The sequence below is a fragment of the Artemia franciscana genome, chromosome 15 (assembly GCF_032884065.1).
Source record: "Artemia franciscana chromosome 15, ASM3288406v1, whole genome shotgun sequence".
NCBI lineage: Eukaryota > Metazoa > Arthropoda > Branchiopoda > Anostraca > Artemiidae > Artemia > Artemia franciscana.
In genome coordinates, this window is record NC_088877.1 from 6672466 (window position 1) to 6687681 (window position 15216).

Below are 15216 nucleotides of genomic sequence, written 5' to 3' on the forward strand. Positions count from 1 at the left end.
AAGCCCCTTCCCCTTCAATATTTAATAAAATCCATTTTAAAACAAATTTCCAAAAATTTAATGTTTGGTTCGCAAAAATTAGATTGTTCTTCTGTTCCATATAGTAATTAATCCATAAAAGCAATTAAATATAGCAATTAACTGCTCGCTAATCGGAATAGCTATTCGGAAGAAAATTATCATAAACGTCTGCGTCATTAAAAAAAAATGTTTAATGTTTTATGTTAAAATTTAATGTTTGGTTCACAAAAATCAGATTGTTCTTCTGTTCCCATATTCACAAAAGCAATTAAATATAGCAATTAACTACTCGCCACTCGGAATAGCTATTTGGAAGAAAATTATCATAAGCGTCTGTGTCATAAAAAAAAATTCGCGGTGAATTATGTTTGGTTTAAACCAAACATAATCAGTCATATAGCACAAATAGCACGATAACGGTTTTACAAAGTTCTAGGGAAAGGAGACATGGTAAATGGCGACGAAGACCACACTGCCTTTTTTCTCAAGACATTTCTCAAATTCAATAGGAAACATTTTCTCAAGAATTTCAGGAAATTTCTCAAGACAACAGGAAACAAATTAGAACGAATATTTAGTCATGGTTTCAACTTCGCTGAGGAAGGGATACTGGGACTGTTTTGAAAATTGTTCATTTTAGTTTTATTCATTTTATCCTGTTGTAAGTTTTTTCTTCTTATATATTTTTGTATTGCTGAGGACGGTCCTTGGACATAGGACTGAAATATTCCTTCTAATTTGTTTCCCACTGTCTTGAGAAATTCCCTATTGTTCTTCTTGTTTTTGGTGTTTGAGAAACGGTTCTAACGATAGGTCGTTATTACCTAGCAGGTTAATCCCACTACGCCACAAAGGACATGTTTGCTGCTAAGTCTATTTGCTTTAGCCCAGACAATCCACTCGAGAACGTCGCGCTGATAATTATTCATTTATTTCACAGTTTTGATCTACTTTGAAGCTTATGATGAGATGCAATATAGCAAAACAAAATTGGTCAAAATAATCTCGCCTGCATAGAGATAAAGCTAGAAATTAATTGAACTTGCAACTAATTCTACATCAAACAATATGAAACTTGACGACAGTCCTACTAACCTCTTTTTATGATTAGTTTCTGACGAAAACTTTTGAGTCCCAATTTAGAACGTTTAAATAGTCGTTGAAAGTTTCTTCAAAGTTCTTTAACTTACATAATTTCTTCAGAATTATTTTGATTAGAAAACACATTTTCTCTCATTATCAGGGACGAGAGAGAGGGGGGGAGAGGGAGCGAGAGAGAAAAAGAGAAGAAAAGACAAAAATTAAGAGAGAGAAAGAGAGAGAAAAAGTGTGAGAGAGAAAGTGAGAGAAAGAGAGTGAAAGTGGAGGATGATGGGTAAGTTCGTCAAAGCAGAAATAACGAGAGACAGACAGAGAGGGAGAGGGAGAGAGATAGAGAAAGAAAGAGAGTGAAAATGGAGGATGAGGGATAAGTCCGTCAAAGCAGCAATAGCAAGCCGATTACAGGAAAGTGGTACGAAAAAACAAAAATCTTAAAAATCGTGAAGTTTCGAGGTATTGGTCGGACAACAAGGCCCAGTATGCAGCACGTGTACCTGCTTTAGGTAGTAAATTTTAAGAAGAAATGCGACACCTCGCATGTGAGCAAGTCAAAAATGAAAATGACGAGCGAAGAGAAACGCGGTTAGAAAACATGCGATATCGAACATATGAGCAAGTGAATAAAAATCAACCTGGACAGCGAGATTCAAAACGTGTCGAAACTGAATAGCGATGATGATTGGGTTTACGATTTTGACATGGGTAAGGTCATCCATACCTACCAGATCTTTATTAAAAAAAACTAAGGTTCGGCGATATGTGTTTCATAATGACGAAAGATAAGCCGAGGTAAAACGAACCAAACAAATGTAAAACGATAGCGATGATGATTGGGTTTCGGATTTTGACATGGATAAGGCCATCAATACCTACCATATCTTTGAGAGTCAAAAATATGGACTAAATAAATCATTGGACGAAAAAGAAGTATTTGTCCCGCCATCTTAACCATTAAAAGAAACAAAGGTTCGGCGATATATCTTTCGTAATGAAAAAAGACAAGCCAAGGCACAAGAATAAGTTTTTGTCCCACCACGTGAACAATTAAAAGAAATAAAGGTGGTCGTAAATGCCTCCCATACCTTTGAAAATCAAAAACCTGGACTAGATAAATCGTTGGAAGAAAAGGGAGTTTTTGTTCCACCACCTGAACAATTAAAAGAAACAAAGGTTCGGCGATTTGTCTTTCATAATGACAAAAGATAAGCCGAGACAAAAGGCACCACTTCTAATTTAAGGTCCATTTGGACGTCATGACGTCAAGAAAAGGCTCAAATTGTCTGCATTTAGAATTTTCATTAAAAAACACCCCTTTTCTTGTATTTTCATGGAGAAAAATATATGGGAAATAAAATGGCCTTTGAAAATACACCATTTTAAACTTTCAAACGAGTGAATATTTTTAAATCTCTCACAAACATAAGAACGTGTCCCTAGAATAACTCTAGGGAGTAACCCACACGGGAACACGTGAAACGTGCTGAAAACTGAATCTTTGAGGATTATTGAGAAGGTGGACCAGGAACTTTCCTAGTATTTGTACGCATGAATAGTAATTAGTAAATTAGTAATAGTAATTAGTCATTCCATTAACGCTTTTGATTCGAGATTTAGGGAACTGCTGGTCCAAAGTGGAACTAACTATATGGGTATGACCACGTATGATCGGTATATATCGGTATGACGAAGGTATGATCGGTACGGTATGACCGTCAAACAGGTCTTAAGAATGAGACTGAATTCAAAGAAGAAAGAAGAAGTATGACAGCAATAGACCCTTAAGGTCCAAATCTGTGGTGCTGATTTCCGTTTCGTGGCCCTTCAGTCAGTAAGTACAATGAGGGCTGGGGGCCAGCCATCCTGTGCTTTCGCACGCCCTTTCTGCTTACCTTTCCCAGATTTCTCCAGGTACCCATTTAAAGTTGGGTTGACTCTGGCTGTGCTTACAGAGTCACGCGACTGACTCCGTTCCAAACCAAATACCTGGCTATGTCAGGGATCGAGCCCCGTGCCCCTCGGACAAAGAATTCTCAAACCAGTGCGCCAACCACTTAGCCAGGACGGCTTACCGAATTCAAAATGAACGTTAATTTATTTAGTATAAACAAGCTTAATTATTTCAATGACCATAAAATGTGAGAAAGCGGAAAACTGAGACACCCTCTCTTCAGTAGAGCTGAATCAAATTTGTCAACCCAGAATTGGAAAAAAATTACCCTTTCCAACAATTTATTGTAGCAAAGGTTCCAGGATTTCCGGAGAAAATACAGGAGCGAAAAAAAACTCCCAACTTAATCATTTTACAAACAGAACTAACAACATAAAATAGAGGAAAGAAATGAAGCGCAGAAAGAAATATTTCTATTGGCTAATCTGCTATGAAAGATAGTAAATATCTTTCCAGGAAAATAAACTGAATTTATTATGAAAGGTTAATCTAGGCCAGACCTACGCACTTCCCAAAAGTAATTTCTAGTTAAAGTAGGCTACAATTCTATGGGACGGAAAATGTTATAAAGGACTGGTTCTATAGGACAAAAAAAACTTACCGGAACTTGTGTAATTTCTCCATTGGGGCCAATAACTTGTTGTACAATTTGGATATTATTAGCTTGAGTGGTGGATGTTCCAGAATTATTTTGAGCTCCGTTATTAGCGTGCTAAAAGGAAAATGTACACATTAAAAATAGTACATAATATCGTGAACAGTAATTTTGTTATGCAGTAGTGGTCCTAAGACAGCAAATAAACAACAACAACAAATTATCGAGAACATCATGTGCGAAAACCAGTAAAACATTTTGATATCCAACACAAATTAGAAAGCCAGTATAGAAACTAAGAAAAGTATAGAATCCTGAGAATGGAAAGAAGTTTATTATATAACAATTATTAGAAAAGAATTAGAAAGTTAGCTTAGCTTTGACTGTTCTTACTGTAAGCTCAGTTATTAGCGTGCTAAAAGGAAAGTGTACACATTAAAAATAGTACATAATATCGTGAACAGTAATTTTGTTATGCAGTAGTGGTCCTAAGACAGCAAATAAACAACAGCAACAAATTACCGAGAACATCATGTGCGAAAACCAGTATAACATTTTGATATCCAACACAAATTAGAAAGCCAGTATAGAAACTAAGAAAAGTATAGAATCCTGAGAATGGAAAGAAGTTTATTATATAACGATTATTAGACAAGAATTAGAAAGTTAGTTTAGCTTTGACTGTTTTTACTTTAAGCTCAGTTATTAGCGTGCTAAAAGGAAAGTGTACAGATTAAATAGTACACAATATCGTGAACAGTAATTTTGTTATGCAGCAGTGGTCCTAAGACAGCAATTAAACGACAGCAACAAATTACCAAGAACATCATGTGCGAAAACCTGTAAAACATTTTGATATCCAACACAAATTAGAAAGCCAGTATAGAAACTAAGAAAAGAATAGAATCCTGAGAATGAAAAGAAGTTTATTATATAACGATTATTAGACAAGAATTAGAAAGTTAGTTTCGCTTTGACTGTTTTTACTTTAAGCTCAGTTATTAGCGTGCTAAAAGGAAAGTGTACAGATTAAATAGTACACAATATCGTGAACAGTAATTTTGTTATGCAGCAGTGGTCCTAAGACAGCAAATAAACGACAGAAACAAATTACCGAGAACATCATGTGCGAAAACCAGTAAAACATTTTGATATCCAACACAAATTAGAAAGCCAGTATAGAAACTAAGAAAAGTATAGAATCCTGAGAATGGAAAGAAGTTTATTATATAACGATTATTAGACAAGAATTAGAAAGTTAGTTTAGCTTTGACTGTTTTTACTTTAAGCTCAGTTATTAGCGTGCTAAAAGGAAAGTGTACACATTAAAAATAGTACATAATATCGTGAACAGTAATTTTGTTATGCAGTAGTGGTCCTAAGGCAGCAAATAAACGACAGCAACAAATTACCGAGAACATCATGTGCGAAAACCAGTAAAACATTTTGATATCCAACACAAATTAGAAAGCCAGTATAGAAACTAAGAAAAGTATAGAATCCTGAGAATGGAAAGAAGTTTATTATATAACGATTATTAGACAAGAATTAGAAAGTTAGTTTAGCTTTGACTGTTTTTACTTTAAGCTCAGTTATTAGCGTGCTAAAAGGAAAGTGTACAGATTAAATAGTACATAATATCGTGAACATTAATTTTGTTATGCAGCAGTGGTCCTAAGACAGCAATTAAACGACAGCAACAAATTACCGAGAACATCATGTGCGAAAACCTGTAAAACATTTTGATATCCAACACAAATTAGAAAGCCAGTATAGAAACTAAGAAAAGAATAGAATCCTGAGAATGGAAAGAAGTTTATTATATAACGATTATTAGACCAGAATTAGAAAGTTATTTTCGCTTTGACTGTTTTTACTTTAAGCTCAGTTATTAGCGTGCTAAAAGGAAAGTGTACACATTAAAAATAGTACATAATACCGTGAACAGTAATTTTGTTATGCAGTAGTGGTCCTAAGACAGCAATTAAACGACAGCAACAAAATACCGAGAACATCATGCGCGAAAACCAGTAACACATTTTGATATCCAACACAAATTAGAAAGCCAGTATATAAACTAAGAAAAGTATAGAATCCTGAGATTGGAAAGAAGTTTATTATATAACGATTATTAGACAAGAATTAGAAAGTTAGTTTAGCTTTGACTGTTTTTACTTTAAGCTCAGTTATTAGCGTGCTAAAAGGAAAGTATACACATTAAATAGGGTACGAAATGTCACAAACTGCGACTTAGTTCAGAATAGACAGAGCACCCTGTGCAACAACCAATATCTGCGCAATATCATGAACAGCAATTTACTTATGCATTAGTGGTCGCAAGACAGCAGAAAATTACACAGAATATCATGTGTGAAAACTATTAAAACATTTCGATATCAAACCAAAAATTAGAAAGCAAGTATAAAAACTAAAAAAAAGGACATAATTCTGAGAATGACAAAAATCTTATTATAAATAAGTATTATAAGTATAAAAATATAATATAAAATATAATAATAAGTATAAAAATTATTATAATTAAAAATCAAACCACCAGGCGATGGAGTGACAGCCCGAACAACAGTTAGAAGTGGAGAAAACGTTACAGGTTTGGCTAGAAATTTGTTGCGGGTGCTCATATATGAACTTAAATAAATTTACTTTCAGGCCAATTAATGCTTTCCTAACATACAAGTGTTTGTATTTATCACATCCATTTAACAAGCGACGACCAGGGGGAAACAAATTCTACGAATGTGCCTGTCATTAAATTTTTACTTAAAGTGGGATACGGCACTGGCCTTTACAGTCCCTACCGGAGATGCTAATCTCTGTTTCATGCACCTTCAGCCATGTAGTACAATTGGGGGGGGGGGGGGGGGTAGCCATCCTGCGCTTTCACATACACCTCCTGTTTACCCTCCCCATACTTATCCAGGACCCTATTTAGAGCTGGATCGACTCTAGCTGAGCTTAAAGAGTCACACCGTTCCCCCCCTATTCCAAACCAAACAACCAGTGACAGAACTCAAGCCCGTGTCTCCACTGACAAAGGATTTCAAGTCTAGCGCGCTAACAACTCGGCTAGAATGGCTCTAAGATTATAAATGAACTTTGAAAATACCTGTTCACACTGAGCAGAACGTAAGAGCTTCTGATGATCAGAGATTGTTCCAATACATATCTTACTATTTTTCCCGAAAATATTATTTTTTGTTCAAAATTTTCTTTGTAGCTACTGAACAAACCAATTATAGTGAATAATCTCGACTATCAGGAAATCCCCTCAGAATCTCAACTAGCAGCCAATTATTTTCAAATATAACTTTTGCTAATCATCAAAAGTGATGATTTACAACAAAAGCCTTTAACAACTTTAAGGATTTGAATTCAAACGATTTCCATTTGGAAATCAAATCACCAAGGGATCTATCCAGCTAGACGCCCATTCTATTTCAATGATTGAGTCAGAAAAACGATTTCTAACACTCGAAAGCAAGCGTAGGGAAACTTAATTATCTTGGTCTCTGGATATTTACCAATTCAAGACAAAGGTCCTCTTTTCATAGGAAACGAGGCGGAGATTTCTTCTTTTCGATGTCAAATCCTAAATAAATAGGAACTATTTAAAACGTCCATTTTACTCAGACTAGTTTTTTTTTCTTAAGATTTTTCTTTTTTTTCAGAATTTGCACTGTTTTCGTCTTTACTTTTGAAAAACGGTCTTTGTTTACTTACGTTTTTCCCTGCTCGTTTTCTTTCACAATTATATCGTAAAACACAGATAATGACTTCAAACACTCCTTATTATTCAGGCTAGTTTCATTTTTATTTTTCCACCTTGATTTTCATTTTTGTCTTTTTTGTCTCTCAGATTTTTTGTATCTTTTTTTTGTTCAGTAGCTGAAATATTTTCCTTTTTCTATTTTATTCTTGTTATCTCATTGTTTTATTGTGCAAAGCAGGCAATATATTAATAGGACCTACTTAAAATATTATATTTTTTAGGTCGATTTCATTTCTATTTTTTTCTTTCCGCGATTTTTTTCTGTTTATCAAAGTTTTGTATTTTCTTCTTTTGTTTTCCCCTTTTTTGTATACATAATAATTCTGTCTAGCCAGAGCACTCTCTCTCTTTCAAATGGTGACCACTACAAAATAATGTGTAACCCTTCCATCCCCTGAGAGGAATCAGAGGTGGGGGGAGATCATTGAGTAATGAAGCAAAAGTATGAGCGTCAGTAATTGATAAAATAGGGTAAATATAGGTTTAGCTTGCTATACCGGTCGGTCAAATTTTCACAAAAAATATGTGTCAATAAATACGTGCCATCATAAAAGTTACGTAAGAATATTATCGCCAGACTTAGCTGAAGATTTTCTCGTTTATGCATTATAAAAGGGCCATTAACCTATTGCTAAATAAAAACAAGTTTTTTCAACTGAAAATAAGGAGCAACATTAAAACTCACAATGAACGGAAATTATTCCCTAAATGGAGGGGTTGTCCCCCTTCTCAATACTTTGATATTACACGCTACTTAATTTTTAGCACTTTTAAAGGAGCTTCTTATTCTTATTAAACGGACCTTGTGTTTCAGGAGTCGTTTTTAAGAAATTGAGGTATTGAGGAGGGGGACAACTCCTTCATATATGGAATAATTTCTGTTTGTTTTGAGTTTTAATGTTGCTCTTCGCTTTCAGTTGAGAAAACTTGTTTCTTTACTTAATTTCTAATCGTTTTACAAATAATGCTGGTAAATCAGGCTCCCCCTTCGTGAAAAATACTCTCCCCTCACGCGAAACTCTTCCATAGAAAGTTCCACCCAAATAAAATACCCCCCCCCCCGTAAAATTTCCTCCAGACAATTCCATCCTCGCTGAAAAATATTATACGTGAACAACAGGCAAAATTTGTAACTTACAGCCCTTTCCCCAGGGGCTGTGGGGCGAAATATTATTAAAAAAAAAGAATAGTTACTGAACCTTTCAACTATACCGAACACAATGGCTATCTCAAACTTTTGATAGGATGAGTTTGGAGAAAAAAGGAACATGGGGGGGGGGCTAGCTGCCGTCAATTTTCGGCCAACAAACTGTAGTAAGGAGCGGCCCAGCTCAATAGTAACCGAAACTCTAAAAAATGGAATTTTTATACCAATAGTTACATCAAAAAAATCGTACTTTCCTCATCAAAAGTTAAGAGCCTGAGAAAATATGCCTTATTTTAAAAAAATAGGGGGAAACACCCCCTAAAAGTCATAGGATCTTAACGAAAATCACACCATCAGATTCAGCGTATCAGAAAACCCTATTATAGATGTTTCAAGCTCCTATCTACAAAACGTTGAATTTTGTATTTTTTGCCAGAAGACAGATCACGGATGCGTGTTTATTTGTTTTTTTTTCTGGGGTGATCATAACGATCCAGTGTTCCTAGAATGTCACGACAGGGCTCGTTCTTACGGAAATCTAAAGTTCTAGTGCCCTTTTTAAGTGACCAAAAAAATTGGATGGCACCCAGACCCCCTCCCACCCTCATTCTTTTCCCAAAGTAACCGGATCAAAATTTTGAAATAGCCATTTTGTTCAACATATTCGGAAAACCTAATAATTATGTCTTTTGGAACGACTTAATCCCCCACAGTCCCCGGGGGAGGGGCTGCAAGTTACAAACTTTGACCATTGTTTACATATAGTAAGGGTTATTGGGAAGTGTAGAGAAGTTTTCAGGGGGACTTTTTTGTGCTGAGAGGGGAGTAGGTCGGGGTAGAGGGTTACATGGGATAATCTTTCCATCGAGGAATTTTTCACCAAGGAAGAGAATTTCCATGAAGGGGGCGCAGGATTTTCCCGCATTATTTAAAAAAATTAGAAAATAAATAAAAAAAGTTGCTTTTTTAGCTGGAAGTAAGTAGCAGCATTAAAACCTAAAACGAACATAAATTATTACGTATATAAGGGGGTTCGTCTCCTGCACAATACTTCGCTCTTTACGCTAAATTATTTTAGTAATTTCAACTATTTATTCTACGCGCTTTGATTCAGGGGTCATTCTTAAAGAATTGGGACACAATTCAAGCTTTAGTGCAAAGAGCGTGGTATTGACGAGGGGGCGAACCCCCTCATATACGTAATAAAAATATACAAATATAGAAGTTGGTTAAGTAAGATAATTCGTAAGTTACGTATATTTATTACTAATAAAAACGTTAGTAAAAAAATAGAAGTTCTAGTTGCCTTTTTAAATAGCTGAAAATTGGAGGGCAGCTATGTCTCTCCCCCACCCCTTTTTTATCAAAATCGTCCGATCAAAACTATGAGAAAGCCATTTAGCCCAAAAAATTAATATTCAAATTTCGTTTTAATTATTCATGTGTGGTAAGCCAAAATCAAAACGTGCATTAATTCAAAAACGTTCAAAAATTAAATAAAAAAAAGGAGTTTTTTAACTGCAAGTAAGGAACGACATTAAAACTTCAAACGAATAGAAATTACTCCGTAAACGAAGGCGGTTGTCCCCTCCTCAACGCCTCGCTCTTTACGCTAAAGTTCTTCATTGTTTTAAAAAGTAGAGTTGTGAGAAAGAGTCAAACTTTACTGTAAAGAGTGGGACGTTGAGGAAGGGACAACCCCTTTCATATACGGAATAATTTCTGTTCGTTTTAATGTCGCTCCTTACTTTCAGTTAAAAAACTTAATCATTCAAAAAGGGCACTAGAACTATTGATTGTTAAGCAAATTAGTCTTCTCTCGGTCTTGTAGGATCACTGGTCAATACGATCACCCCTGGGGAAAACATTTTAAAAAATCATAGTAAACACGCATCCGTGATCTTTCTTCTGGCAAAAAAAAAAAATAAAATTCCATATTTTTGTATACAGGAGCTGGAAAACTCTTCAGTAGGTTCTCTAATACGCCAAATCTGATAGTGTAATTTTCGTTAAGACCACCTGATTTTTTGGGGTGTTTCTCCCCCTTTTCACACTTATGCTACTACTAATATTGACTTTTATTCCTCTAAAAGCCCTAAGGCCGTCGCAGTACAAATAAAAAAAAATAATTTTAATCAATTTACACTGCAAGAACAAAACATTACATAAATTACAAAAATCTGTTTATTGATATTTATCCGAAATTTAAGCCATGTAACTTTTAGCCTAGTCTATACGTCGGCTAGGCTGTACGTAGACGTTTTCAACCTAGTTATGCTACAGCTCGTACGTTTTCAGTGTTGTTTCAGTGTTCAGTGTAATATAAACCAACCTAACCTCGTCTAACCAAACCTAATCTAATTTAACTTAATGTATCATCATCAAACCTTGCATTAAACTGAAAAAATTGACTGGCAACACAGACTAAATCCAAGGAGAAAAAAAAATGTATTTCGGACATTCATCAGTGAATGTCGACGTTAACCAATTTGCGGATATTCACGGTAACATATATAATACCAGGAGCCCGGCACGCGGCCGGCTTCTATATATGGATGCTCATTGTCGCTTGTCTTCTAACAGCAGACAATTTGAGACAATTTGCTGTCTTTTCATATTGCAGTCCTATGGGCCTCAGGTCATTGGATAAACACGTCATTGGGTTTCACCACTACATATTACTTCATAATATTACTACTAAACCTGAATCTATTTTCATTTTTTTTTCTTTCTTTTGGATCCCTATTTGTTTCCGCTGTCAGTTTAGTTGTTGCTGTTTGTTTCTTTTCGGCTTTATTCTCTCAAGAGCTCCGTCTTGTATTGTGTGGATTTGATGCGAAGCGATATGCTTTTAGCCGTAACTTAATTTTCAATAGTCAAAAGTTAATTTTTCTCTTCTTTTCTGATAACCAGATATGAATCCAACAATTGCAGGGCTTGGCTGTCTGCCAGGAATGTGGCCTTGCCAAAACCTGCTACTTGAAGATCTGTAATCTGTTACAGGACATTGCCTACTTCACTGTCAAACTGTGCTTTCCTTTTGTTTTTCTTTTCCTAATGGGTTTCCTTTCCTTTTCCTACGCTTTCCTTTTGTCTAAAAATCATATGTCACAGAAACGTATCTCCCCACTCTAACCGTTTTCTAACATTTCCGGTTTCCAAAATTTTCATTTCCCTCCTCCACCACCGAAAGTCCCTAGATCCGATCCAAATTGAAAATGGAGCATCTGAGACGAGATTTTTCTATACATCCAATTTCATTAAGATCCAATCACCCATTCGAAACATAAGCATAAATCAATTTTCATGATTTCCCCTCCCTCCGGTCCCCCAGATGGTCAAATCGGGGAAACGACTGTTATCAAGTCAATTTATGCAGGTTCCTGACACGCCTACAAATTTTCATCGTCCTAGTACGTCCAGAAGCACCGAACTCGCCAAAGCACTGGAAATCCCCCCTAACTCGCCCAAAGAGAGCGCAGATACGGCCTGTTATTTCAATCACGTATCTAAGACTCGTGCTTATTCTTCCCACCAAGTTTCATCCCAATCTATCGACTCTAAGCGTTTTCCAAGATTTCCAGTTTCCCCCTCCAACTCCCCTCAATGTCACTGGTATCCGGTCGGGATTTAAAACAAGGGCTCTGAGACACGAGGTCCTTCTATATATAAAATTCCTTATAATCCGATCACCTGTTCGAAATTAAAAAATATCTCATTTTTTTCTATTTTTTTTTCGGATTAAACATTCCTCACCCCGCCCCCAAAGATGGTCAAATCGGGGAAGCGACTATTTCTCATTAAATCTGGTCCGGCCCCTGATACTCCTGCCGACTTTCAGTGATCGCTATATCGATCGATGTATCTAGTTTCAGATTTTCTTTATGTAAAAATTGAAATCGTCTACGATTCAAACCCAGGACCTCTTTCACTCGAAGCGAGAATCATATCACAAGACCAAAGAAACATACATAAGAACAGCAATCATTTGTTTTATCGCAAATAAAAATTGTTTTCAAACATCTTGTTCGTTCGCCCTCCTTCCCCCCAGATGATCGAATCAGGGAAGCGACTATTTCTAATTTAATCTGGTCCGGTCCCTGATACGCCTGTCAGACACACAGACAGACAGACCAACGGACAGAAATTGCAATCGCTATATGTCACTTGGTAAATACCAAGTGCCATAAAAAGAAGAAGAAGAAATTAGTGACATTATAACAAAAACTAGTGATATTATAGCACAAGCCCTGGCGTTCTAGCCGAGCTGTTAGCACACTAGATTTGAAACCCTTAGTCTGTGAGGACAGAAGTTCAAGTTCCGGTTTCACTAGTTGTTTGGTCTGGATTATGGGTCAGTGGCATGACTCTGTAAGGCCGGCCAGAGTTGACCCAGCTCTAAATAGGTACTCGGAATAATCTGGGGAAGGTAAACAGAAAAGGTGAGCCAAAGCATAAGATGGCTAGCCCCAGCCCTATTGCACTTCCTAACTGAAGGGCCGTGAAACGGAGATCAATACCACCTATAGGGACTGTAAAGCTTAGTGCCGTATTCTTTACCTTTCTTACCTTTTAGCCCCCCCCCCCCGCCAAAAAAAAGAAAAAAGATCACGAAGCATCTTTATGTTTATTTTATTTTTAAACTATCCTAAATTTTTCTTAAATTTGCCAATTTTTGACTTTATTTTTCGAATTCTCACCAGTTCTCAAAATAAATTACTACTTACACCCCTGGTTCAAAATCAATCACAGTTTTTTTTGTTGCATAAAAAATTTCTTCATTGTTTTCCTTTTTTTTTTCTTTTTCTTTACGTAAATTACGAAAGTAAATTAAATATGAAATTGTGACAAAGAACTTGAAAAGTGGCAGTTTTCCCTCGAAAAGTATTAAAATAAATCTATTCGCTGCCCCCAACCATCTATAAAAAAATAAGAAATCGAAAAACAACTTATTCAAAGAATAAATTTATTAATAGTCTATACATAAAACATATATATATATAATAAAAATAATATGAAAAATATATAAAACAATAGTATAATAATACAATATAGAATAATATAAAAAATACTAAAATGAAACTTATTTTACTAAAGCTTACTAAAAAAAATTTGACACGTGGTTTTGTTTACATTTCATTCGAATCATTTATCACCATTTCCCGTAATGAGCATTTTTGTAATGTACTAAAAAAAACGAAGAACAAAAAAAAAGTATTCATGACAAAACCAAATGAGGATAGTTTTCACCAAGTGAATAATTTTTCTTTATATTTGCGTATGAGTTGTTGTTAAATCACAAAAATATTTGATTAAAGAGTGTCCCGGAATTCAAAGAAGTTTGAAGTGTCAGGAAATCGGGCCCAAACTAGCCCCTGCGTTCGACGGTAAGCAAATCAAAGCCTATTTATCATTAACAAATGAATCGAGCATTAATCAAATTATGTCCCATAGACTAAAGCCTAGTTGTCGTTTTATCCGTTCAAATATAATTTGTCTTAATATTTTTCTTAATGTTGTCTTAATATTTTTCACGCAATAGCTAATATAAGACGCATTTCTTTCAATGAAAATCAGCTCGACTATCCAGACAAAACAAACCTTTATGTTCCGTTTATATTTTCTTATGTAATAAACATAACAAAACATAACAAACATAACATAACAAACATAAGGAAAAAGTTTCGTTATGCATGTTATGGAACAAATTTTTATGTTCCGTTCCGTTATGTTTATTTTATGCTCATTTACTTTATGCTCAATTATCAGATTAAGTCATAGACGGTGGTTTTCACCCATTCAAATTCTGGGAATTAGTTTCCGAGGTTCTAGCAAAAAAAAAACATAATATATCTGTCAAAAGTAAGGTTATTCAGGCGGAAAATCCAATTTGACCTGATTTATATACTAATTCACATAAAAGGAGAAAAAGTATCTTTATTTTGACTAGTCATTTTTCTCTCGGAACATGAAAGTAATTTTCACCAGTGTTGTCACTTAGAGCCTAGTTGCTGTTTTAACAGTTTTCCGTTGATGTATTTTAATCAGAAAGTTTGTTAAGAAACTTTCAAATGGAATAAAATATGCGAGCTCAGTAGAGTTGTTAATTTGGCTGAGATTAAAGAAAACATATAAATCTCTGAGAAATATGCAGTTTTACTAATAAGCAAAACTGCTAAAACAGAAATATTTAGTTTAGTATGTATTATTAAAATATACTGTTTAGCACGATCTCATCTATTAATGAGCGGGGGTTATTTGGTTTGACCCAGTGAAGTATTTCTCCGACTCAAAAATTGGTCGTTAAAATGTAGGTAAAAGTACTATTTATCTGAAAAATAAGAAGAAAGAAAAATATTTCAAAGACTCGTAAATTGGTGTTCATAACGTAGATAAAAAAAACCTTAGCCACCCCCCCCCCGTCCCCCGAAAAATGCTCTGAATACGGCCCTGAAGCTTCAGATGGATCACAGTTTTTGAGCCGCAAACAAGCAAAAGCAACAAATCGACTCGTTTTTCATTTTACTCAGAAACTTCCTCTAATTACTTCCTCTAACGATTCTAATTACTTTCAGGTAATGAATTTTTATAAGAATTTCATAACAAGTTTTGGTCGG

At 35.2% G+C, this 15216-nt stretch overlaps 2 protein-coding genes across 2 annotated transcripts in view; one reads left to right on the forward strand and one right to left on the reverse strand.

Annotated features, from left to right (window-relative positions):
* LOC136035992 (cardioacceleratory peptide receptor-like) overlaps nt 1-15216 on the forward strand; it is a 473226-nt gene that overhangs the window by 259856 nt on the left and 198154 nt on the right. The window lies entirely within an intron of this gene.
* The window catches only part of LOC136035993 (nuclear transcription factor Y subunit gamma-like), a 105668-nt gene that overhangs the window by 38114 nt on the left and 52338 nt on the right, over nt 1-15216 (reverse strand). Inside the window, exon 6 of the mRNA XM_065717910.1 lies at nt 3672-3782. Within this exon, the coding sequence (XP_065573982.1) occupies nt 3672-3782 (111 nt within the window). The remainder of the gene's footprint in view (nt 1-3671; nt 3783-15216) is intronic.